Here is a 27,353-nt window from a genome sequence, read left to right on the forward strand (position 1 = left end):
TATTCGCGGCTGCTGCGCGATGCTTTAGACGAGCCAGTGCACGAATCTAGGAGTGCACTAGCTACGGTTCGTATATGTACAGTTATGATAGCCCGTGTGTTATGTGCTAAATGAGCCAGTCCCTCGTGCCTCTGTGAGAATTTATATTATATATAACATTACATAAAACACCATCGACAATATAAAGGTGACTATTTATTGGCACATAAGACACTCGCCAGCGGAGAGTACATGGCAAAAGTACATGAAACATTTCAACTGAATCATTGCTTACGAAAGAGAAAAAAGTAACAAAGCGCCAACACGAGTTGGGTCTGTGAAGAATCTGGTGAAAAGTCTCGATCTCATTGTCTGAGCAGCTTGTTGAAAATTGTCGTTTCGTTAGAGTGCGAATTTCTCGGGTTAAATATCTGGACGATTAATTTATTTATTCATCTAATTGAACATTATTTCTGAATAGGAACGTTGATGGTGACGGAAATGGTGTTCGAACGAATCATCATCGCTGCGCTATTGTCACAAATTTGACTGGGAATAATAGAGAAAAAATAAAAATAAACGATCGTCACGTGGCACGATGAATACTTTGGCATAAATAATTACAACATTCTCGAGACTCTGGCAGAGCGTGTGCGGAGTCGCGGTAGAGACCGTTCACCGGCGCGTCGTCCTTGCGCCTGGGAGTCGAGCGACCCCGGCGTCGACGTCTGTCGCAACGCTGCGGAGCCACACGAGCCGAAGGAAGCGAGATGAAAGACCAGCAGACTATTACGTACGTATTTCCTCGTGTTTATATTCTCGTTTTTTTCTCTCTCCTTTATTCCATTCACATCTGATACTTTCTACAAGTCGTGACGACGGAATATCGGAGATAGCATCGACACGGGACCAACATGGCCGACCCATAAAATCTAGCAGTCGGGAATGCATCGTTGCTTATCTCTCGTCGTTTAGACAACAGAAACGCAGACGGTTTTTTTCAAAGACTCACACCCAGTAAATCCCATCACGACTATTCATTTGCAAACACATTTCTTTTCCAGTGCCCCGAATGATTGTGGAGGCCACCAAATGCTGCTATTTTCCTCATAAAAAATCGTGGCTATTTGTACATCGAGTATAAAAACCAAATTCAAAAACGAAACGAGGAATATTCCAGCCACCGAAACTCAACTTTTTCAATTTCCCATCAAACCAAAGCCAAGTTTGGCTGAACTCGATGATAAATTCACAATATTCATAGCTCAATTTCAATCCGTATGACGAGACTGTTCGTCAGCTTTTAGTTTAATGCCAGCACACTCATCAGATTTGACACTTGGATAGTTACACAGAATGACGTGCCCTGGTGTGCCCTATTAGGAATTGCGTCTCGGTTCTATCCGAGCTCCAAAACCACATGCACCAAAGTGCATGCGTATAAAACGCGCTGGGATGCTGCGGATGCATCATCGCTCTCTCGACATATGTGTAGTGTTGGGTGCGCGCGACACACAAGCTAGGCGATCGAGAGGGTGCGTGCAGGCTCATCGAGGAGAGATCGAATTCGAGGGTGGCATATGGGAGAGACAGAGAGAGGGAGTGTGTTTCGAATGTACTCTTGAGCTTCTGGTGTTATATACTGAAGGAAAATTCGCTCCTGTATACAAAGAGCCCCCTGATACGTCACGCAGCATCCTCCCGTCTCATTCGGCTCCATTGTCCAAAAAATACTCTTTCGCTTCGAACGTAATTCTGCAGCCATAACTTGCAGCCTGTTTTCTGTCACACATACACATGCAATATATGCTAGAACTACGGTGAGCTGACCAGATCATTCATCGAATACACGTCATACGCATTCGGCTTGCGCGCGGGAATGAATAATCCCTTCAAAGAGGGTAAACCCGCCGCGTGGGGGCAAAAGTTCGTGAGCGGGCCCTTGTCATCCCCTTTCTCCGCGTGCACGTAGCCCCCGCTCCCCCCTCGGATCGTCCCATTTTTCTACGCTTACGTATATGACTGTACCGAACTCATTGTAGTCGTGAAAAATTTTGGATTACATATGAATCACTCGCGGCACGATTCGTCATACGGTTTTTTGAACCCCATTTCCCAATGGCGTTCCATGGAGGCTACTCTATCAAGCAAACTTGACGAAGTTAAAAACATCGAGGAAAGGATTTAATTATTCATCGAATAATGGCAGGCCGTGGACACAGAAAGTGGGAAAATGTTGGTGGACATTTAGTCGATGGGAATTTTTATAGTGATTTGTAAATGGAGCGGACATGGACTTCTCCGAATGGGAGGATTCCTTTGTCACTGGACATCAAGGGGTCGTTGATAAAGAAGAAATGTCGTTAGCGACTTGCAACGGTGCATTGAGAAAATCAATCAGAAAATGAAGATTGGGATTGAGCGATAAGGTATACTGAAAGTTTTATCGTCCCTGATACAAAAGTCGGACGGGAAGGTGCAGATGAGAATCAAAGGGCTCACATGTGTACAAATATAGGGGAGACCGAGGCAAAACGGTCTCCCTATATTTTTATAAGTTTGAGATTATTGCTCACTCTTAAACATGAAACAACCTCCTGTAATTCGTGCAATTTTCGAAAAGAACATTAATGAGCTACTTCCCAAAAATGGCTGAAATTCATTTTTTTCACTGCAATTTTAAGCCAATACACCTGCTCCTTTTAAAAAGCAGCCGAAAAATATTGGAATTGCTTCAAAATTTCTTCTCTTTCTTTGCTTAGGGATTTTTTTTTAATATTAAAATTTTTCCTATTTCAGTTTTTCTGAAACAAAAATACCAAATTGTAGGAACGGAAGAAAAATAATTTCCTCAATTTTCGAAGCCCCCCGTTTCGCCCCGGTCTTCCCCCGCATATTTTTCCATGACCCGTCGCAGTGCACGGTCATGAAAAGTAAGGGGGCGCGTTAGTCATTGATACACTTTAAACAAAATATATCTATACGCGTTGGCACGGGGGTGAAGGAATAAGCGATGACTCACGTAATAATCGTCATCGACAGCTGATCCAGATGCGTTAAGGCTGTGCCTCGTCTTTGAGCTCAGTTTATGAAATACGTGGATGTGTATATACGTCGAATAAACGATGGGTACGACGCAACACGTATTACGTGTTACACACGCGCCCTTTCTGTGCAGCCGAGCACGTGGAAGGGGCTCGTAGAGAAAGTTAGGGAAAGAACATCAAGGGAGACTTTTGAATGCTCACAAAAGAAAATTTCCCGGGACATCACACTCTGCCATCGCCACCATCGAGCACCCCTCCCTCCCACATGAGCCACGAATCCTCGGTGACTAATTCGCTATCGAAATCCATGCAAGGAGCTCCCGAATAGGACGCTTTTTGTTGAATCAGCAAAGTGACGTTCGTCGATTGGTTTCTATTGAAATTCCATTTAAATTTTGACTTATTTTCAAGCTCATTTTTATCTGTCGATTTCCATTTTATTGAGGAAACGAATGACAGTTTTTTTCGAAGGAAATCGAACGCGAAAGCGATTCGAAATTGTTCTTTGCTTCGCGTGAATCGTCCCATGGATTCACGTTTTATCGTATAGTTGCGTTTCTACGATCCGCAACCCCTTGAAACCGGTTCGACGATTTTTCCCTGCTCTCTTCACTCTCCCATTTCAATTGGGACTATTCGGTTACCACAGCGTATGTATGTATCGTGTAACTTTGTATATTAAATCTTGTACCCCCTTTGCAATGCCCGGACGACCCTCGATTTTATTGTACGACGGAGCCTCTAATGTTATGATGCTTGTTATTGAATCTCCCATTCTTTATGGGCGAAACATTCGATGCTTTCAGTACGTACTTAAAAAAAGAGTTCAAACGATACATTAGCCCGGTCATCATTAAATTCACTCCTTTACGATGCCATTCGTCATTTATTGTTTCTCGGAATGGCACATTATTTTTAGATGCTCCTAATTTATATTTTCTTCAAAGTAATCAAGCGGTCGAGCCAAACAAGCCGCGAATGAGGTTTCTGCCAGAAATAGGCAGAATTTGGAGGGGGAATTTCACCATTGTACTTCTAAATTCTGCTTCCAAAATTCGAAAAAAAAAATTTCCGCGTTTTCCATTTCGTTTTCTTCGCTCGCTCTGTCGTGTTTTCTCGCACGATTTATTTGTCACGGGGAAGAAAACGTTAATGACTTTAAGCAAGTCGATTTTCTGCCCCCTGTTAAAAAACGATTCGGAAATCGAATTTACAATCGAGAGTCTGTTCCCTGAGAAGAAAACGATTTTCTGGAGTTTCCAAATGCTGCAGTATTCGAGACGAATTTTCAGATTATTTATTAGCCAGAACACGAGTTATCTCGTGTTTGTGCAACTCTAGTTAACATAACGAGAGAAAAACTCGAATGATGAAGATAAAAGGAGACAAAGTGATCTCCCCTCTCTCTTCCGCTGTCTCACTCAATCGTGTGTGTGCGCATACACGTACTCTCCCGTGTCATAGTCCAGGCTGAATGAAAGGTTTCGTTCTGGGATACCGTAAACGCTGGTTTGTGCCACGTTTCCACTCAGTGGAGTCCCGCACAGTAGCCGAGTCGTTCAGCTCATTGGACGTAATGCAATTTGCATGAATTAAACCGTAGCGACTGTGTGTATAGTGATATGCGTGTGGTCGTCAGAGGCCAAAACACGAGACGACGTAATCCCTGCGCAGTTTTGTCATTGCATTAAGGTTTTTCATGAAATTCATTCATTTTCGTTTGTTTGACAAGTCCGATGGGTTTCCATGCAGGAGAAAAATTACAATGTGGGCGGGGAAAAAAGTGTTGATGAAGTGACTGACGAAGTGGCCGGGAAACCTCGCGTCTCCGTGCCCGTTTTTATTGTGATTCCAAACAGACTAAGCCGCCGCAGAGCGAATGAATCATTTTTTTATTCCAAAGAAATTTGTTGCGCCGCAGCAATGGATTCGTTATTTTTGCATAAATTTTCGTTTATTACGAGGTCCACACGTGCCAGGGACGTTTCCAGTTTACGCGCGGACAAATCTATCGCGCTATTTTCCCCGATGATTTATCGAGATGGCACGTGTAGATGCGGGGCATTATCGAGGGTGCGGACACAGCGAATCGCGACGGGCTTCGTCGCCGGACGTTAAATGTGCTCCAGGAAGTCGCCCGCGGTGCCGGGCGATTATCGCTTCACCGACACGAGCCCTTTCGCCTCCCTTTTTTTTGCTCGGTCCTCGTGACTTTGTTCAGGTTTGCGGTTCACCAGAATCAAAACAGGCGACCAAATAACAAGGCTCATCTCTCCGTATCTGTGACGATAAGATTTTTTGTGGATACCCAATTATCGTTGGAAGGAAAATATGTGAAAATAGAAAAAAAAAAATTGGAATTTTTGTTACAGACAATAATTACGATCTTTAGATTGTACACGGCTGAGAAATTTCGGAAATCAGACTTTCAGCATAAATCGTGTAAAAATTAGTATTTCTCGCGTTAAAACAATGTTTTTGTACTCTTTTGAAACTATACCGAAAAGCTCGCTATGCTGAGTTATTTCCGTCTATCCTAAAACCATTCCTGAAAACAGTTGATTTTTAGACTTTCTAAAGCAGGAACCCCCCTTAAAAATGGAAATTGTTTGAACATTCTGTGAACAATTTCGGAGTACGAATGAGTGAAAAAGTGTGAAAAAAATGGAATTTCGTTGATTCATATTCGAGGCAAACCTTGTTAGGAAACAGAGCAATTTTATTTCTATTAAAACACCAAATCTTACGAGATTATTGTCTCGAAGATCAGGAGAGAAGCGACTGCAGAGGTGTCCAAGTTTGTTGAAATTTTGACGGCAGTGCAAAGTTGAAGCGACGAAAATTCACTTTCGTTGAACGTCTTCTCTGGATCCTCGGACGCGATAATGAAGAGAATCAATGGAGTCGAATATCCCTCGGAGTCTCGTCCTCGACACGAGGAGACACAATGGCTAGCATTTAGTGTCCTATAAGGCATGGCAAGGGGGGCGACACTGATAGCGAGAGGAAGAGGCCAACTGTGACTGGTGGCCGCAATAATTCGCGCGTCTAACGTACCGGAAGTCCACTGATAAGACACCCCAGTTTTTGTGTACAGAGCTGCACCGACGATTAGAGAACAAACGGGGGCCAAAAACGTCCTCGGATTTTCGGTGGTGAGTCCTCGATGCTACGGCATCGCTCGTATGCTCGGGCGGAACAGATAAACGGGATTGCAGCATCACGCACTTCTCGCTCGGAAGCGTTCACGCGAAATTCCTCAGATAAAAGTAATCTATAAAGATTCACGAATGGTTAAATAATGGCGAGCATGAAATATCAGGCTGCGGATGATAAAATCTAAGAAAAATGAACCGTAGAATGAAAATTTTCGTGGTCTTTCCCTCCAAAAACATCAATTTTTTCATTTTTTAATAAAACCTCTGATCGATTGATAAGAAAATCATTTGAAGCCCCATTTTAGTGAGACTCGACCAAATCGAAATCGACAATCGTCGTTAAGACGATCGGCCATAATTTTCCATGATTTCTCAAGCAGATTCGAAGAGAATTCGATCACGAGCGCGTTACAAAAGAGCACACCGCCTTCAGCACGAGCAAGACGAGTGAGCAGTAAAAAGCGAGAAAAACCTCTTAGCCGTCGCGCGCACAAAACCGTACGTCCAACTATTTCACTGTGCAATTGAACGCGAGTGCATTTTCCTATTCGCCGCCCATTTATAACGTGCTCGCGCGTACGTGTGGGTGCGTCTGCGCCTGTGTGTCGAGTCCACGAGTCCGTGCTGGATCGTGCATTTTATACAAGCACATGAAGACTGGTGCGCGAGCTATGAGTCAGCACTGCGATGTCGTGCAGTCGCACTTTGCAGCACGAAACTTAGCTATTCACCATAGAGGAAATTCCACCTAGAATCGGACGTTTTTTCGGAAGGAAATTCCTGTCCCAACATCGGATATCGCCCGCTTCAAAACCCAATTTTGTTACAACGGAATAATTCGCTCTCAAAAAACAACTTTCATTCGAGGCTTCCACTAATCACGATTCAAAGGAATCCAAACTTCGTTACGTACCGAATTCCTGGATTTCTACTAATTGTTATCGCCTTCGGAACCATAAGCGTTTCGAAGGTTTTTTTTCCAAGATCGAGAGTACCAACGAGTTGTCGAATGAAACAAGAACTTTTCTCGCACCCAAAGTATTTGATTGGCAGTCGATTCAGGTGAGATCGAGGTAAAAGTATTTCTCAATTATAGAATCAGAATGCCCGATTCAAATTCGTGACTTTTCAGTCAGAAACTCGCGTCCCATTATTCACGGAGGAACAGCAGGCGCTCTGAAAGAATTTTTTCTTTCGTTTTTCACACAAAAAGAAGCGAATTTGGATCGGCCGATGTTTGAAGTAGTTTCGAGGTAAAGTACCTGAAAAATGGATGTTTCCGTATTCCCAAAATGGACTGAGCAGAATCCACGTTGCAACGTCCAATTGGGAGTGAGAGCAGAAGCCTGCCTCAGGATTAGTCACGTGTAGTACTATGCGCGACAAGCATAAATGCGTCGTGAATAAAAATGATGGAATTGCATAAGCGATGAATGGCGGCTCTGTGAAACGAGGCTGAGACGCAAACTGATAAACTCAGGCTGCGAGAGAGAGAGGGAGAAGACAAACAGTGATGTATGGATGGAAAGAAGGAAGTTGAGAGAAAGATCTAACGAGGGGAGACTTTCAGGAATTGCATCTGCTTTTGCTCTCACTGTGCTTTTATAGAGCCAGACTTTATTTTCTGTACATATATCCATGGCCTAATAATAGTATATACCTTTATGTACACGCGCGTATACATCGAGATGCTGGCTTTGCTCAAATATTCGTGCATATGAGTCAGTTTATCTCGGGGTGGCCAGACTTGGCCGTCCCTAGGACCTTTCGGGCGTCGCGACACACCACCTCGAAGCTCGGCACACACGGCAGCCTTCTTTTTTCATCTCTCGCGTGTGTACACATGGGCTAATCTCCGCACGTATGTTCAAAGGTAGAAAATTTCGGTTCGTTTATCAGTCAGGTGACGTTGAGCAATTATTGCTTCACGACGACTAAGCTTGAACGAAAAACACGAGTGATCCGTATTCGTACTATGCATATTCGGTCTTCGTGTACTAGCGAGTGGGCATCTGCGTGTGCGCGCGTATATTAAAGTAGGACTCGATTAAGTGGCAGCTAGAGCTGCGCGATGTACAATCTCAAGAGGCTCGTGAATAAAATAAGTATGACCGAACCGCTTACGAAATCGGTTAATTATTTCAGTCGCTGTGCGCCGAGGGTCTCCGATTCTTCGGTTTTTGGGGGTCTCGCTGAGAGTGCAGACTGCGTCCAAAGCGCTCCATTTTTCCCCCGATTTTCCATTCGCTGGCTCCATCTTCCGGCTCCTCACATTTCCCCACGTTTTTTTCCTCACACGCCATGTGATTTACGAGTTCTTTTCATTTCGTATTCACATAGTCGACGATGTGCCCCTGTCTCGTGTCACACCTCAAATGTTTACAATCCACGTCGGCGCGGGTCCCGCATACGCATAGCGTCGTCACTTTTCTCAAAACCAGTAAATTACGACGAAAAGCCTTCAGAAGATTCGAAAATCGTTCCGGGAGTCTCGATACCCCGAAACCTAGTTTCGAATCGCATTTTGTAGAAAAATCCAAAATAAAACCAAGAAAATTTTTCATATTCGTCAATTGAAATTCATCCAAATGGGTTACTCACGATACGCAATCACTGAATAAAAATTCTTGCCTTTCTCAATTTCACAACAACCATTAACTCGCTTTCAACACTCTTGTTGACACCGCGAGTCCTCGGTATTTCGATAAATTTGCACAAAATATCCGCTCGAAGTTTTTTAAAAAACATTGAAACTACAAATAACAAAATCAAATAAAAAGCATTTGGAAATGGCAGTTTCGAAAGGAATGAGATTCGTCAATTCTTTCTTATTTTCGGTCGCTTATGCGTTGGCAGACTCGTATACAAAGTGACTGCGTACATACGTAATACCCGATTGATATCGTGCCTCGCGTTTTCTTATCTGCGACACGATATCGTTCTCGCTTGCTCATCTTCGTTGTTCCTGATGTTTAGCATATCTATATGTACACACAGTCTCATGTACGTACATAATTAAAGAGCATACGCGCAGCGGGTGGCGCTTAGTTCATCGGTGAATTTAGCATCCATCTCGCTCGTTGCGTATCTCTTTAATGATTATTTGCCTCGTTATCGTAGTTATTATCGTTTTCTTTTTTGGAGCTAATGTCATACTCCAATTTGTTCGAATAGTTTTATCAATTGCGCAATCTTCCGTTGACCTCAAGTTCGAATCCAGCGACTAAAAATTTATTCGCTTCCCGCCGTCGATTTTATGTATTCGCCGTGCTCTCCTTTTTCCGGAGCCCGGTGATCGATCACGAAAGGCAGGTAAGGCCACCTTCCAATCGGATCCCCCGAACGTGTGCCCGGCATGCGAAAGCACCGAGATTTTTGTCGGGGAGTTGTGCGCCAAATTTGCAAGATTTTTCGAAAGATACTTCGTGACAAAAGTCGTAAGAAACTTTCGTTTTCTGCATGGAAAGAAAAATTGATAAATTTGCAGGTGAATTCGTCGCCGAACGGATCGAACGAACGATTCCGTTCTGCGCTTCTGAACGTACGCACGAAAGTTAATTTGAGCCGACGATGGCCAAAAATATAAAAAATACAAAAATAATGCGAACGACCAAATGCCGTACGGAAGCGTATGAGATTTTTTCAGATTCAAAAGTCCAATACACGCGAGGCTATAAAATCTTTTAATTTATGAACTCTTCGAAATTACACATAAAAATTAAGTCAAACGCCTCGAATATAAAAAAAAAATTTGGAAAGAAAAGTAAGATTTAAACGGAATGACTCATCGCGCCTATAACTCAAGTGCTCTTTATGCTCCTGTCAGAGACTTTCCATCTTTCTCTCCCCCCTCCCGTCGCCCCTCGCTCTCTCGGTCTCTTTCTCTCGCGATTTCTGTCTCTTACTGGCTGGTGGTATGAAAAGTTTCTCGACGTTTTACGAACAGGTGCCCGGGTGAGATGTCCGACCCGCGGAACTCATCAACTCTATAGAGTCGGATTTTATTGGAAAGCGTAGCGCGATGAGGGAGATCTCACCGCGAGAACCTCAAAAGAGGGCCGTGTGCCTTGCCAACAAGAGCACTTTATACATATGTGTGTTCTGGCGCGTTTTCTGTATGGACGGGGGCAGTAAATTTGGCTAAAAGTCAAAAATCAATTCCGGGAGTGCTGCCGCTTTTGTAAGGACGAGTAGAACGAATTGTGGCTCGAGATACGTCAAGATTCGAGCATCGATAACGAGCATGCATCAGGATTGTTGAAAAAGAAAAAAAGCGTGGATAAAATCGACTGCAAAATGGATAAAACGACAAAATCGATGAATTGTGGATTTTTTTTATTTCCTATCGATTTATTGTGAAGGGATTTCGAACGGTTTCATGGAGTGAATTCGACTTTTGCGACACCCCGACAACGATAACCGGGATGCTAATTTCGCTAATGGATGAAATGAAATAAAAAAAAAAAAAAAAAAAAACATTTATTTCAATCCTCAAATTATCGAATCAAACGATAAGTCGATAGTCGATCATACGTCACGAGAATTAGTAAAATTCTCAAAATTTTAGAGCAATCCCACCCAGAAACGATCCTCCGGAGCTCGAGGAGCGAAAAAGCTTTTCTGAAATCGAAGCAACCTTTCGTCTTGTTTCACTTGAAAATATATTTTCGAGTGACAGCACAAAAAGAGAGTAGATGGATAAAAAATGTTCGATCGCGAGGCGGCAATTCCGACGAAAATATACGCTGCCTAGGGTCGTTGTCCGCTGAGCGATTACCTCAGGGTCAGCTGTAAAACAAAATAACTGAAAGTGTATTTATACATAGAGGTGTTTGCGGAGAGGCGAATCGGCGCAATCGAGTCTCTCACGCTCTCACGCCAATATATGTTGTCCCTTGATATTTATGCACTTGTAAAAATTCGAGATTCGCGTCGCTACGCTCATACGAAGGCAGAACCCCCCGCCCCCGCCGCGCCAGGTGACGTGGCCGTTTTCGCGGATAAATCTCCCCTCGCTTGCATATCCGAGAAAACATTCCTTGCTATCGAATGCTATACACGGGATTTCACACGAAATTCGCCAATTTTTGGACTGCCAAGTTTTCAGAAACGATCTAATTGGAGAATCGTAGCCCGAAATACATTCTTGAGCTTTCGAGGAAAACGAAATCGCTTCCGTTGGTTCGTCAAACACTCGAGAGACCGATCATTACAATTTTATGTCCGGAGAATCGTGCTCTTCAACTGTCGACTCTAAAGTCTCAGGTAATCACTGTTTTCGTCACAAATTATCTCGTTTTGTTGGCAACAAAAAGTGCATTTATTATTTTTCCATAAAACTCTCATGGGCCGGAACGAGGCGCGGATGAAAAGAAGCATTTTTTCACACTGCTCGAGTCCCCAACGATCACGTTCCAACTCATCAAGGTTGCGAGACAAGTGTAATCACTTTCAATCGTTAGGAATATGAAAAGAATCGTAATTATGCACTTTTTATAATTGCTCCTCCGATCGTCGAGTGAACGAAGGCTGAGTGTACTCTTCGAGCATTTTTCCTCTCAAGCTTTTACTTCGGTATGGACAAAAACGATTAGAGACTCGTCCGGAGTCTCTTTCGTAGAAATCGTAGAAATCAAATTTTTTCAGTTTTTTATTCCGAATCGAACCCCCCCCGCCCGCTGGTTCCGTAAACGTTGGCAATCGCAAGGTTCGTTCGTTCACAGTCGTTTCTACGTTTTGTTTACATTTTAAGTGGATAAAAAAATTGACATTTACATTGGCAGCTCGATTGGGAGCGAATTTCAGGAGCGAATTGGTGCGGTGTTTTTTGAATGGTGCGTGCTCTGATGAGCCTAGAAAGGGGAGTTATAGGATGCAAAATGATTTCAGGATATTAATAGTCTATCGATTTTGTTATCTCGCCTCGTCTCGCATCTCGGACTTGATCTGCGGAGGAAGAAGATCTCTAAGAACAGACATAAGCCGCACACATAACGACACACCGCGCGGAGAGCGACGCGTTGTGCGCAAATTCAGGCGGGCTATTCGCGTCGTCATCTCATCGTGAGTCATTCCTATGAATAGATTTTCCCTCTTCTACCTTCGCGCGCGCGTTCGCGTCGCGAGTGCTCGCGAATCGTCGCGCTTTTGCTCTCCACTCGGCCACTATTCATCTTCGTCTTCTTCCACCTCGACTTCGCTTCTCCTCTTTCCTCCTTTTTCCACTCCTTCGCGAAGAATTATTAATTGAAGAATCTCGGTTACGTACATTTCCTTATCCGCGGTCTCAATCTTTATCTCGTTTGTCAACCTTTCAAACGAGTTTCAAGTGAAAAACTCACTGAAGCTTGGCTCCTTCACTCGTGTATTTTGACGATGGTTTCTCCATCACGAATTTATCGAAAAAGAGTGATCACGCGGAAAAATTTCTCCCAACACCGATCGTTCGAGAGCAATTTTCATTTCCATTCAAATATACGATCCAAATTGGGAAAAAAATACTTTTCATTCTCCGTCCCACTTGCCCCGATTTCTATGCTTCACAAACCACTCCAAGAGCTTAAAAAACGACAAAACTACTCACGTAATCGTCTCACTCTGGCATCTAGATATAAAAATGCCACGTGACTCTTGAGACACTCGTAGAATTCGTGAATCATCTATTACGATTCAAACGAGACTCCTCGTTTTACTTTCCTTTGTTTTCGGTGCGTCTTCGTGTGACGTGTACCACATTTCGAGGCAGTATTTCAGCCAAACGGTGTGTGCCCGAAAGAAAAGCTTCGAGGCCGAAAGATTCCGTAACCGAAATTTCCTCTTCCTCATCTCGCCATGCCTTCTTTCCCACTCGTTTCTACTTTTACACTAAAACTTTGGCTCAACAATATTTCGTAAAGCCTTTTCATGGTCTGAGCCACGATTTTTCAAGAGTCCTGACGATCGAGGGCTCGCCCAGCTGCGAAAATGCGACGAGCAACCGATTCGAGTACTCGGTCAGGTCGTGATAGACAGAAGCTCATACCTGCCCCGGGTAATTACAACAATAAGCATAATAACGAGAGTATAGCCGGAGCGTTCATTTGATAAGCAGAGCGAGCAAGCGCGCGATACTTCAGCGCGCTAACAAGCATTCCAATCTTTTTATCGCGATTTCTCCATCGCGAATCGCATTGCTCCCCGCCATTGAAACGAGAATTTTTTGTTTTTTTTCAAACCTCTCGTTTCCCTCCCGTCGTTCCCGCCTGCGTGCGCGTCAATGCTGCGATATTAATTTGTCGAGTACGATCAGAGAGTGTCTAGAAACCGGTGTGCAGTGCCATTTTATCATATTTCCATCGATCTGTAATGGCCACACGTAAGTATCTGGTTTAGTGTGTCAAGAAAATGAGAAATGAGGTAGAAAATTCTTCGACGTTCGAGCGCGTTATTATCCACAGTTCGAAGCATTTTTTTCAACGGCCAACATGCGCGCAGTGCCTGGGATGAGCTCCACTCGCAGAAATTTCTCTCGCCAGAACTCTTTGTCCCAATCCTAACAAACTTTCCAAACATTTATCCAATGAGATGCGATCAAATCCATTAGTAATTTGAATGGCGATAAAAACCTGCTCGAATCTGCTGCTCCCCAAATCCCTCTCCAACGAAACCATTTTTTATCGTTCGTTCTCCCGATTCTCTCTCGTAACAGTGCAATTTTTCATCCAAATTTTTACGATCTCAGGTACCGTCTGTTCACAAAAAATTAGCGTCCTCCGAGCCTCGAGTGCTCGTCACAGATAAAATTAATTCACTTTGCTACGATAATATACGACGCAGCAGAGACCGAGCGATCAAAAGTGTCGTATGGACTCTTGCATTTTGCAGTCCAGCGGTGTGCGACCCAGTAGCCAGCATATATACACGCTCCCATGTGCATAAACGTGTACGTATATTATAAGTGGTCACACAAATGGACGCTTGTAATGAGAGCTACACATATATTCGCCTTTCCACGTATCGCGCGCGCAGTTAATATAATTCACAAGCTTGCTATTCAACGGAGAGCAGAGATCCACGTGGCTGGTATATATACGAATGTAGTATCATGTCACCCACGTCTTTCCCGGATTTTCCATTCAGTTTTTACGTCCTCAGATTCGCGATATGTCCACATATATTTTCATTATAACAAACGCGCGCGTGAATCTCATTCAACGGGGGGACAACGGTTCACACGTTCGTTTGCATGGAATATTGAATTGTTATTTTTTATTTTTTTCAAAAATTACTGGGGGCAGGACGTGGATCGGATGAATGCTGTGGATGCGGCAACTTTTTCATTCCCATTTTCCATGAGCGCAGCTGTTTTCTTATTAATGGGTTTTTTGTTTTTAATTCTGGAAATGAGATTTTGTTTAAGAGGTCATTTCGTTTGTGTTTATTTCTGAGATCGGTGTCGCGGTGACGTTTTGGAGAAGGAATTGAAGATCGTAATTCACGTGATCATTGGCCTCTCGCTGGCTCGCGAGCGCACCCAATATATTGTTTTGAATTTCACAAGTGAAGAATGAAATTCTCTTGTGGACGTGACGATCCTCAAGGATATGGTGGGATTGACGAATAATTTATCGAAACCGACTCAACAACGATTGACCTCGCCGTTGGTCCGTGATTTTGGCACGTCACGCACGAATAATTTCAGTGTTTTCGTTTTTCTTTCGCAGCTTTTCGGGATCAAGACTGCGGCGACAAGGAGCAATAAACGTCGGGGAAAGATTATAACCGAGAAAACGTATCGGAGCTGAGGAAAGACTCGAAAGGAGGACATTTCAACGTCGAATCATCGTAATGATCGTTGTTTAAAAAAAGAATCCGAGTTTCGCCCACTCGATGTAAATCTCGAAACGTCGTGGGGGTCGGGCAAGGGTGCGCCAAATTATTTGATTTTTTTGCCTCATTCGCGATAGCTATTTTAGTTATGTGCCGTTTCTTTACCAAACCCCAGAACCATTTTCGTCACACGCTGGATTTATTTTTGTTCCTCTTTCTCGATATTCTAATAGAGTTCAAAAGTTTTCTTTTTTTTTTGGCAATCCCAATAGATTTACAGTCGCTCTCGATGTCAGCTGTGAGATGCTCGACTCTACGCTTCCCATGAGACAATAAAACATTGTGAATATGCTCAGGAGCTTAAGAATGAAAAATCAACTTTTTCCCGCACGTGAGCATCGAACGTTCGATTTTTTTCGGGTAAATTTCGTCGAAATTTGAGTAACTGCGCCCTAGATAATTTCAAAGTTTTGTCATTTCGATGTTCGTTTGAAAAATGGTATCGAGCTGCTCACAAAATTGGAGAGGTTCTTCACGTTTTGCATTTTTTTATGCGCAGAAACTCATCGATATCCGGGGACGATAAAAATGTTCACATCTTTTGCCACATTCGAATGAAATAGTACGAAAGTGAGCGTCGATGCAAAGACACGATCGAGCCTGGGAAGGTTTTTAGCGAAGGGAGAAAAAATATGACTCACCGATAAGAAGTGCGGGTTCCCGTTGATCCTCGACGAGGGCGGTGAGAACGAGAAAAATGGGATGTTGTACGGGGAGATGTTCAAGATCAGCGGTGCAGTCGTCGTATATAACGACCTCGGTGTAATTGCCGCGTTTGAGAATATCCTTGCCTTCGCGTGCAGTGACTAGATCGGCGAGGCTGGCTTTGCCGAGTTGCAGGCGTCTTCGATTGAAGCGATCGGAACAATTAACGTTGATAGCACCGCGCACGTGATTAACGTTGTAAACGATGAAGGGTCGACAGTCGAGGATTACGAGACCGGGTTTATTGTCCAAGCGGTGAGCGAGCTCGTCAGCTTGGATGACGCGCGAACGTTGGAGAATCAATTGTCGTTGAAGAGAAGAATTCGTCTCGGAGGATGGGCTGGTTGGTAAGCTGACGGTCTCCAGTTTGCACCGTTTGGTAGGAGCGCAAGACGAAGGAGTTTGGAAGAGATTGCCCGAGTTTGCGGCTTGCCGACGGTTCAATTGTTGTTGGAAATGTTGATGGTGGTGAAAATGCTGATGGTGGAGATGGTGAAGATTATTGTGATGAAGATGGTGATCAAATTGTTGATTGAGATTGCTCGAGTGGTCGAGCAACGCGATCTCATCAATTGTCGGACTGTCCGGATCGTTGATGATGTTGTTGTTGTTGTTGTTGTGGTTCTGCTCGTTGATGTTCCTACCACAAAGGCCGTTGCAAGTGAGGCTCGAGTGACAATTGACGTTGAAAGTTGGATTAGCCTGGCAATTGACGTAGCAATTTGTGTGAGCATCGACTATGTCGATGCTATTTGTACTTCCGCTCGATGTGCTCGGTTCACCGATGCTGCTGCAATAATCGAGGCTCCCACGACTGGTACTGGTCCCAGTGCTATTTGTGCTCATGCCACTGCCACTGCTCGTCGTCGATATAGTCGAGAGCGTCGGTGAAGTGGGTGTCGTCGGTGTGCCACAACAAACGCCACCTTTCGTTACCGAGACCGCCGCTGCAGCAGCCGCAGCAGCTAGAAAACGGTGGTGACGCTCCGAACAGGGTGGACCCGGCTCGCTCAGGCTACGGTTTAGCGCTAGTTTCAGGTTGTCGCGGGGACGTACCCCCGTCACCGCTGAAGGCTCGCAACAAATCAGGGTCGACATCTTTCGCCCCGTACCAGCTGTTTCCTCGCTAGTACTACTTTGACTGTTTGTGCTCGAGCTCCTATCGCCCCTACTCGTCGTCACGATGATGCCGCACGTTTCACCACTGACGTCAGGAACGGTTATATCGAGACGAGACGATGCCGCCGCTGATGATCGTACGCTCGAGCAAACTGCGGAGAAACGAAACGATGCGGAAAATCAGATCTTTTCTCATTCGCCAATGGGTTACGATTTTTTTTTTTCGTTCTATCGATTCTGTTAATGAAAAAAAAAAAAATAAAAAAACTTGTGACTAAAAATTAGTGGCAATGGAATAATTTCGTTACTCGGTGCTCTTTCATTTGTGAGATTTTGAACTCTCGAGTCCAAAAGATGTGATTTTTTTTGGATATTTCATCGATTGTGACGAAACTATGATGAGCACTTTGGGGGAGAAAATTCTTCAAAACTTTGCAACGAGACTCAAATATCTTAAAATTAAGAATATTCACGCGTGTTTCGATTGGCCAAGCCAGATTAATGATCGGCTCTGAGCAGTGACTTGGTTACTTTTGTCCTAGCGCACTGCACCTGTGAACGATAAGCTCATTTTCCGCTGATTCAATGACTTTTATCTCTCGATAATCCACAGGCCTTTCACTCTCCGATAGCTCCAAAGAATTTGAACGATTTTTTAATCTCTACGAAAGATGGTGAAAATCTAATGGCCGAGTGTCCGAGCCGGTTTTCGATAATACGAAACTTGACTCCATATAAATAGATTTCGAATGGAAATTTCGAGTCGAGCGTGGAACGATGAGTGAAAATTTTCGAGCGAAACATCGTCAGCCAGTCGACTAATTTTGCCGTGGAAAATCGGTGTGCAACGACCTTTATGAATACGCGTATCTCGCGCATCTTCAATATTTATCTTTATGATTTTATATCGCTTCGAAGCTTCCCTGAATAAAAAAGAGACTCGCGTCGCTCGTGTGTAATCAAACAAAAAGTCTTTTTGTTGGCTGCTTACATCGGAGCACTTTTACGAGCTCTTGTTTTCATACCGAATCTCGACAACGCAATTCATATCGAATCTTTTCAACGGATGATTCACACGCTTTTTCACCAACTCTAGAAACTTGCTGGATTCTTAAATTCAATTTTACACGAATTTAAGCATCCGGAGCGCATGCCACTCGACAGAAAAGTGGTTTTTATCTTTTATTTTTCAACAACTTGTGCAGCCATCCCAAGGCGTACGTTTTACGAGATCTATCAAGAGATTCGACCCAGGACCACTTCTTTCCGATATCCCCACCTCTCTATTTCTCGGCGATGGAATCTGGACTAGCGGGATCCTCGGCGTCTTGACCTCCTCGGCAAGAGCGATTCTACCTACTTTCCTGTCAAGTCAATGTCGTGGAGCCGAGGCACGGATAAAATCCTTCGTTTTATCGCATCTTCGTGCGTTCTCATAAGGAAATGAGAAAAAAGTTTTTTTGACACGTTGTTCGTCGAAGCTTCTAACCGGGGATTGCGATATTTCCGTTGCAGTTCCGACGCAGTTAACAGTATTTCGAGACTCGCTTTCCGAATTCTTTAACGTAATTCTTAACAATTTGCCTGAATGCATCAGACCGAATGAAACGAAAAATGGGAAACATGAAGAAACGATTTCGATGATTTTCCAAATCCGCGACGAATATTTACCGGAATCCAGAAACCTCGTGCACGATTTATCGACAATTAACGAGTAAAAACGTGTCAAAAACAAGACCCATCACCGGCCCAAAAAAGCTGCTGAAATTGAACTGACCGAGTGCTGCGACGTTCTCCAATTAAATCCCACTGTTGAAAGCTCCCCCAGTCAAGCTCGGGGGGCTTCTCGTCGAGAAGTGGGGAAAGATGATGGCACAGGGAAAGTGCAAAAGTACAAAATCCTATGTACAGAACGCATCGTTGGTTCAAATAGGAACAAGACACTTTAATAGCCGAGAGAAAAAATGTGGAAACTTTGACTGTGCTCCCAGCTATCATTATCGTTTCTATCACAATCGTCGTAGTCATAACCATCGTAATAGAGATCGTCGAGTTGGCTCGTGCGCGTCCACAGTTGTGTGCGTGTGTGTGTGTGTGCGTGTGTGTGTGCATGCTTGCAACACGCAGTTGTAGAAATCATCAACGGTGGAAAATATTAACATATTTTATACACATATTTATTGAACTTGCTTGTATGCGTGCGCAAACATATATAGAAACGGTTCGTGTACGTCTCAGGACTTTGTGAGTCAGCCACTAATATTAGAAGGTGAGGCTCGAGGCGGGCCGGGTCTTTCTGTCTCTCTCTCTCTCTCTCTCTCCCTCCCTCTCGTTCTGCCTCTCTCCGTTCTCTCATCGCCGCGTGTGTTTGTGGTGGAAGAAGAGAGTATAGGAGCGGAGAGAGGAAAGAGAGGAAAAGAGATTTAGCAAAAGTCGTTTCCCTCCCTCCCCCCTCGGCCCCTCTTTCTCCCTCTCTCTTTGTCTCTTTATTCGTGCTTTTCTCTGTCTTTTCCTATCTTTGTCTAACCGTAACGTCGCGTACACTAAAGAGGAGCAAAAGCCAAGTCCGAGGAGAATCCTTAGCTGCTGCTGCTGCTGCTCCTCGCTTATGTGTGCATCGGGAGGTTCGCTGTTTCGAGAGTGAGTAAACGCCGAGGAATTCGATGGAGCAGCAAGCGAGCAGGCAACCCACAACGAGTCACTGCTGCGGCCGGGCGCTCTCGCAGTCCTGCGAACAGGTGTAGCGCCAGCACCTGCTGCACCGACCAATTCAACGGTTTATAAATACTGATAACTCCACAAGGGCCAAAAAGCCTAAGCTCCTGTTTAATTTGGCTTTGCCACTTTTCCGAAGTGCTCAAAATCGGTGCTCCGAGCTGCGACGGAGCCCGCTCCGTTCACTATCTGTTTTTATCTTCTATTGGAGAACAAAGTCACCAGGTTTTTGGTAGACTCGCTCATCAGTTGGAGAAACAATGGAATTAGGAAATACGAACGTTCTCAATGATTTTGTAAAACACATTTTTCATTTCGCTCAATAGCTCGCACGTCGATAAAATGAGATTTCTATTTTTTCGATCGTTTACAAACACCTTTTTCGTCCATCCGAAGTTTTTTCGGAGTTTGAGAAATCTATTGTTTGAAATATATTTCAATTAAACTGACGCTCTTTGCTAGCACAGTTGGTGGGAGCTTATCGGAGGAGAATTCCGGTGAGCGAAAGACGAGCGAAACGATGAATTATTCGATAGAAATTGTCACTGAAAATTTTCATCGCGGAGATCCAGGAAACAACGAATCCGCTCATTCGGCTAACGAATGAGATTGAGTGAAGCACGATAAGAAGATCGCTCGTGCGCTTCTGAGTAGGATGGAAAATAAGAAATGTTGCTTTTTAAATAAGCGACGAAACGTACCTGCTTTTCGCGAAATAAAGTTGAACGAGGGAAACCGGTTGGTGGGCCAGACTCGAAGGAGGAAGAAAACGAGCCGTCACTGGTGCTGCTGACGATGACGTTTTACGATTTCGGCAGGTCAGTTTATCCGCATATACACGCAACACAAAATCCCGGCCGGAGAACGTTCCCGAAATTCGAAGAAAAGAGTCGGAGGCACAAGGGAATAAGGCGGCGAGCAGGCGCGATGGTCGCGGTGACAGATGAAAGTGGAGCGGCGAACAAAACGCCCGAGAGAGCCTCCGACGCGCGTAAATACTTATGAAATATCCGTCCACGTGGATGCGTAGAATCCCATTTTTTTGCGAGATGTAGTCGAGAATCAATATTGCGGAGTAACGAAAAAAAAAAATCGAATTTACGACACCTGACTCGTGAAGTTTTCCGCGAGCGATAAGAGGCCGATAAGAGGTTTACAGAGAATCGGATGACTCATGATCAGTAACAATAGATGATGAAGACACGAGCGCGTTGATGTTTCGAAGCTGCTTAGAAAAGATCGATTCCGCAGTTGAGAAATCGAAGGTCAGGTCAAAGTGAACCTTTCGACGGGCCTGGCCGAGCCAAGCCGTAGGTTTGTTCGTCGGCACGTCATGGTGGGATCGGGCCGAGTGTTGATTCCGGTGCGAGTAGGAGCAGACGCGATTCGAATTTGAATAAAGCGGGCTTTTATTGCCGCGAGTATGGAAGGGCGCCACGGCTGGGGCAAGAACCAAGAAAGACGGGTCGTGAAAAAAGCGCGGTGAAGGGACGCGCGATTTGGGACAAAATTCAAAAGCAAATTCGGAAAACGGCACGCGCACCGCACTCGCGTATCAGCGACGACTTTCCACTTTTCCTCCGAATAAGTTTGGGCCGCGGCCGGGTGTTCGCGGGCCGGAAGCCAACCGGAAACGCCGGATGCGTGTGTCGCTGCCGGGCGCTACCACGCCGAAGAACTTCCCGATAACGAGCAGTGGGAGGAGGTCGAAGAAGACACTGATACCGCGAGGAAAAGCCCTCGTCGGGGGAGCCTCCGAGGAGAAGGGGAATCGGGAATGGCGGGAACAGCTTGTGTCTATAGTTTTTTGAGCTCAGTGACCGGCGACCGGCCGAGTCGGCTGCTGATCAGTGACTGCCAGACTTACGTTCATACTTGTGTTGCTTGTGTTGATCACGGCCTCGAGTATAGTACACACGTAACCCTCTTTCCTCGCTCTCCCTCGCACTCTCCCGCTCATGAATGTTCCTCGCGAGTTTAAGTCCCGCTTACTCATATAGTTATCGTCTTTGTATACACGCCGCGTCTCCGTGTGTCTCGACACCACACACCTTCAGCCTCCACACGTAACGCAATACTCGTCCAAGTGTGCGAGTGTAATGGTGAGTTGCGAGTACAACGCACGCTGAGAGGAGGATAGAACGTGCCCGCCTAGAAAGTTTCCTAGGTACCTCCTCAGGGTATTGTCAGGCTGCCATGCTGCCTTGGTAGGGCGCTTGTAAGGCCACCTGATGACGCCCTGTTCCAAAATGTTACGCCCTGAAACAAATGGCCGTGACCAGGTTGCTTGGTCAGGCCCGAATAAGGCGCCCTGGTCCGGGTCGGTTGACGTTCGTTTACAGACCCTGATCAGGTTATCTGACCGGGCGGTGATCAGGGTTTTCGACTAGGCTACTGTCAGGTTGTCCTACATGAAAATCTCGTGCACATAGACTTCTAGAAGACATCGTTATTTTATTAATCTTTATTAAATCAATCATGTAAATTATAAGTCTTTTTTTGAATATTCTGACATGTGTAGCCTATAATTTAATAATTATGTTTTATAAACTGTCAAATTTGAGGAACGTGTGGATAAAGAGTATAATTTTATATTCTTAAAAATACGCGTTTATTGGGCATTTTTTTAGCGTATAGCCCGATTTCCGTTCCAATCCTTGGCATTGTTGATGACTCTGCCAACAGCTTGATCAAAATCTTTGACGCTTACGGATTTCTTCTCGTTGCTGGCGAATTTTTTCGGGCTATGTAAATCTGTGAAATATTGAACAATAAAATAAAATGATTGGTGTGCTAAGATTGGCACAATTTTAGAATTTCTAAGAGAAAAATCACAAATTTGTATCAATAATTCTCTCAACACAATTTTTGCTCGTTTGTATAATGTCAACAATTCTAATTCGTTCATATAATTAATGCAAATCACTTTAAAATTGTACATACCTTTTGTAAATTTACGCATAGAGCGATATCTTCGCATACGCATACGCGCCTTATACCGACGTTGGTCATCTCGATTCATTTCAACTTATGTTCAGATACAATTTTTTTATTGTTTGATTTCAGTTGAAAACTTGTCACTCGGATCTTTTATAAAATACGAATAGAATAAAACTTCATCAAATATATGGAAACTCACTTTGAAAATCACTTGGAAACTTGTCACTCGGAGCTCGTACAAAACACGAATGGAATATAACTTATTCACCATCTATTCGAATACGCGTGTGTGCCAATCATAAGGCAAGCCTTGGAAGGACCTAATAGAACAAGTACTGTCAAGGCAGTATTGTGGTAGATTCCAGCTGGAATCTCATAAGGATTTCCACATATGGCGTGATTAAGTCGAGCCTGAGCAGGACCTGAATGAGATAACGGTCAAAAAGGCCTTATCTAGGCGAACCCGATCAGGGCCATTTTAGATTAGGCTGTTTTGGAAATTATTGTGGAAAACCTTATAGCGGCCACATCAGGCTTTTAACAATAGGATTGCCCGTTTCAAAACCTGATCATGACCTCATCATGAACAGGTGAACCCTAACAAATTTCTAGGCGGGTGGGAGAGAGAGAGAGAGATACTCGAGGAGTTTCGAGCGAGAGGAGGAAGAGCCGGGAGGTAGGAGTTCTCTCCTCTCACTCTCTCGCTCCTCCGCCTCTTGGCCACTTTGCTGACGACTAGATTCACAACCTGCGAGCATATACGTATGTTTTATAGTCTAATCTCTGCCATTGCCAATAGCAGTGTACATGATGAGTAACTTCGAACGCCATACATCATATTTTATCGTACGAAATATATATTTGAATTTTCGAAATGCGCGGCTTGAGAGAAGCCGGGAGCTTGAGTCCACTGGGAATAATCGTGCTTGTTTTTTTCGTTAATTGTCAGTCGAGATCGCAGTGTTTAGGACGATTGTCAAGTCGACAGATACGAATAGTGGTCGAGTTGCTTTCAAAATGTGATGGGAGCAGATGAGTCGCGTTAACGATTCGCCGCTCCCGCCGATTCGATCGTCGACCGTGTTGCCAATAATGGGAACGTCCGGAGTTTCCGATTCCTTCGGAAAGAATTCTCACGCAATGACTGTGAATCGCTGACTGACTTTGAATCGAATAAAAACGCTGACCAAGGGAATTCTGCTTTGAGGTAATGCGAGCGCGCAATCGTACTTCTGCATTGGGCACTCCGCGCCGTCCTGCGACTGCGTTCCTCACCGCGGAATTCAACGTCAGAGGAACGATGAAAAATAGGGAATGCTCCGAAACGAGGCTTGACGAAGGTCGCTCGAAAATCGTTACCGTTAAGGGGAAGACAATTCTATGCCCTTCGAATAGTCAAGTGCACACGATCCACGTGCCGATGAACAGGAGACTGGAAACAGAGAAAGAAGTAGCTTGGCCTCCAAGAAGATATGCACTCGAAACACGTCACACAGTGGGTCTCGCGCGAGTTCCCGTGGAGCAGAAAAGGGCTCGAAACCTTTGCCCAAGTCTCCCGATCTACGCGACCGAGGGACTTGCGAGACCTTTCATAACCCAAACTCGATAAATCGTTCTCATACTCACGTGAAAACTCGTCCCATAAATAGGTCCACCGTCTTTTCTTATCAGCGAGTCTCTCAGCCATGAATTTATCATTTGCTACCTTGTATATCTTCATAATGATAAATATGTACACGAAAACGAGCGTCTACGCGGTGGCTTTTCGCGAGTACGTGTCTCTGTGTGCCAAGTAAGCAGCATTGCAAGTATAACGATCAGCCTGTGGCTTCCTCACACAATCTTGCGAGCACATCATATTCACGAATGTCGATATTCGTGTACGCGCGTTTGTACGTATAAAACAGGCCTCAATACACCCACAGCTGTGTGTATTGAGGCGGGTTATACAGACGATAGTATCGGACGCGACTGAAGTGAACGATGAGTCACCTCGCGAGGCGCGGTGTATTACCGTAGCTCGCTCCTCTCGTCTCTCCTCTCGTCGTGCTCTCTCGCTATCGGAGGCAGGCAACGCGGGAGGGAGACCCTCCTCCTCGAATCGCTTGCCATATTGTGGGGAATGCGTGATAGCGAGAGAGAGGGTGAGTGCACGTTGGAAGAGCGGGAGAGAGGAATTGTGAAAGACAAAAGGAAAGAGAGAGAGAGAGGTGGCGAGGGGAGAAAAACACGGGGACATGAGAGGGAGCGAGTCGAGGCACAGGGAAAACCGCGTGAAGGGAAAACCGAAGGGCGGAAACAACGAGGAAGGAAAAGCGAAGTTGGGAAGAAAGAAGAAGCCCTGGAAAAAGGGATGGTGAAACGCAGTCGGAAATGCGATGGAATACGAAAAATAGAGAAACGTATTCGAGGGGGAAAGGAAAACGGTCATTAGAGGAGAGGAGGCGCAGAGAAGCCACTTTTCTAGGGCTTAAGCAACACCCGCGATGACGAAGACTCACGACACACAACATATTCCACGACCCCGGCTCACGAACCCTCCACGAAATGCTTCCTCGGTTCATGGATTTCCGGAGCAGGCGATTTCGCTTTTTGAAATTCGAGGGATTTCGAATCCGGTGGAAATCCGCGCGGCTGGTGAAAATCGAAGTTGGCAGACCTCTTGGTTCTCTACTTCATTGTTTACGATTTCAGATACAATAGATACTAGCAATCGTATCGCGATTCGGATCTGAACGGAGATACGGAAATTTTTATCGTCAGCGATCAGCATCGACGAGCTGAACAATCGCGCGAGGTTTGTAAGTGTTTGTTCGTGAAGTAATCGTCAACCAAACACCTCGAAGGATCTACTCCCTATGGATTTGTACGAGTATTTTCAACGAAAAATTCTCAAGATTATTGGAGATTTTGCAGGCTCTTTTAATTGGCAGGTGGAAAGAGGAAAAAGGAATCTCAGCGTTTGAGTTTATACTCCAAGAATTGTGTGGCTTTCAATTCGTCGGAAGAGTCGATCGACACTCGAAAACGACGAAATTCATTGCTCAGTAAATTGAAATAAATATAAAAACGATTCCGGCAATGTTTAAGGGGGTTTCGAGTACGATTTTCTCAAAGACTCGCGATTTTGTAGTTCCGAAATTTCGATGAGTCAGCGATAATACAAAAGTACTAATTATGTCTTCTGTCTCTTCATACTCGATGTGGGATAACGAGGAACGAAGAAAAATATAAGAAACAGCTTCTGTCTGCTTCACAATCCTGCTTTCCGCGCCGGAGCACTCTCTTTAAATTCTTTTATCGCAGCGACGTCGACGTACCGTCAGGTATAAATATAGGGACTCGCATAATCGATGTGTTCTTACGTCCGACTCGAGGACGTACTGACGTTCGCCGATAAGATTGTGCTGAAACTCCGCGACGTCTACGCGCACGCACACTCGGTGAGGCTGGCACTTTACTACAGCCTCAACCAATCAAAAGTTCGGCGGAGGAATTTATTTCTCTATCGATGAAATTCGTCATCGTTCGAATGACGTTGGGGTTTTAACCAACCCGGAAAACGACTTCGCAATCTTCTTTGAAATTTGAAAATGGCCGCTCGAACTTTATCGAATTTCAATTTATTTTCGCCCAATTGTCTGATCCTGCTTCAAAACTGACAAGCATCCAGCCAGTTCAGTTGAAATGCTTTCTTCACAATGCCGCCCATCGCGAACTTCAAGATTCGAGTGACTATAAATCATCCGAATTTCACTTAAATTATAAACGAGTTAAAAGAGTCGGTAAAGTTATAAAAAGTTTCCAAAAAATCGTTACTCAACGAATAATAATTTCGTTTGAAATTCGAAATCCAATAGAATTCCCACTTCGATTCCTCTCACATTTATATATACACGAAATGAAAATGTTCTTGGATGATAAAGTTTGTGCTTAACGACTGGAAAATGCTGACGATTGTGACGTCGCGAGAAGCCTCTGATAAGAGAATATCGGTTAAAACGTCTCTCACCGTCTCACATTCGTTAAACTCGTCGTAAGTACGAGGTTCGCATCAGCGTATGCATTTCGGAACGAATATGAGTGTCATAATGACATCAGTCGGAGTTGTGACAGTCCGAAGAACCGAGGATGATAAAATTAAAAAAAAAAAAGAAAAAAAAAAAAAACTGTGTACAATCGTCACAGGTTTTGTACGAAATAGAAAATGTTTGTTTCCTTACGAGATTGCCTCGAGGTTCGAGACCACCGTAAACATATGCATAGTTTGGAGGAACAGTCGAGAATGAGGAAAAGGAATGTGTCGAGTGAATGGAGAGTCGCGGATAGAAAGTGGTCTCGATCCTCGAGACAGCGCCACATCATGGCGTTACTCATGTACAAGTAAACGTAATTGCACAAACACTTTATATTTGTGTGAATAAACTCAATATTCAGACGGAATTTTTTTGTATTTGGCGTCTCACCTGGTTTTTTTGAAAGCTTCGAACAAAACTGGTTTTTCTTAAAATATTGAGCGTGTCAGGGGAAAACGTGTGGCGCTGCTTTTTAGTTATTCCTCTCGCACTCGCACGTGACGTTGCCGAGTGCTCGATCGCCTTGGGGCATGAATCCTATTGCATTGTAAAATAACTCATTTTCTTGATCGGAATGTAAACATAAACTTTCCAACGCTCCATTAAATTTGAATGAGCCAGAAATTTATTTGTAATATATCAGCAATTAAAGCCAAGCTGATGGGATTTTATAGTTTTTAATTTGAAGGAAAATCGAAATTTCATAGTCTGCAAATGTCTGGATGATTATATTTAGTGATCGTTGA

The 27,353-nt window shown here is 44.3% G+C and overlaps 1 protein-coding gene and 1 long non-coding RNA gene across 2 annotated transcripts in view; both read right to left on the reverse strand.

Annotated features, from left to right (window-relative positions):
- LOC122411814 (uncharacterized) overlaps positions 1 to 27,353 on the reverse strand; it is a 68,872-nt gene that overhangs the window by 30,585 nt on the left and 10,934 nt on the right. The window contains exon 4 of the mRNA XM_043420855.1: positions 15,694 to 17,028. Coding sequence (XP_043276790.1) covers positions 15,694 to 17,028 — 1,335 coding nt within the window. The remainder of the gene's footprint in view (positions 1 to 15,693; positions 17,029 to 27,353) is intronic.
- On the reverse strand, positions 4,826 to 6,680 carry LOC122411816 (uncharacterized). Its single transcript, XR_006261231.1, has 2 exons — positions 5,774 to 6,680; positions 4,826 to 5,306 (listed from the first exon to the last, which is right to left on the reverse strand). It is a non-coding gene; the product is annotated as an uncharacterized lncRNA (long non-coding RNA).

This window comes from Venturia canescens, chromosome 6, assembly GCF_019457755.1.
Source record: "Venturia canescens isolate UGA chromosome 6, ASM1945775v1, whole genome shotgun sequence".
Taxonomy (NCBI): Eukaryota; Metazoa; Arthropoda; class Insecta; order Hymenoptera; family Ichneumonidae; genus Venturia; species Venturia canescens.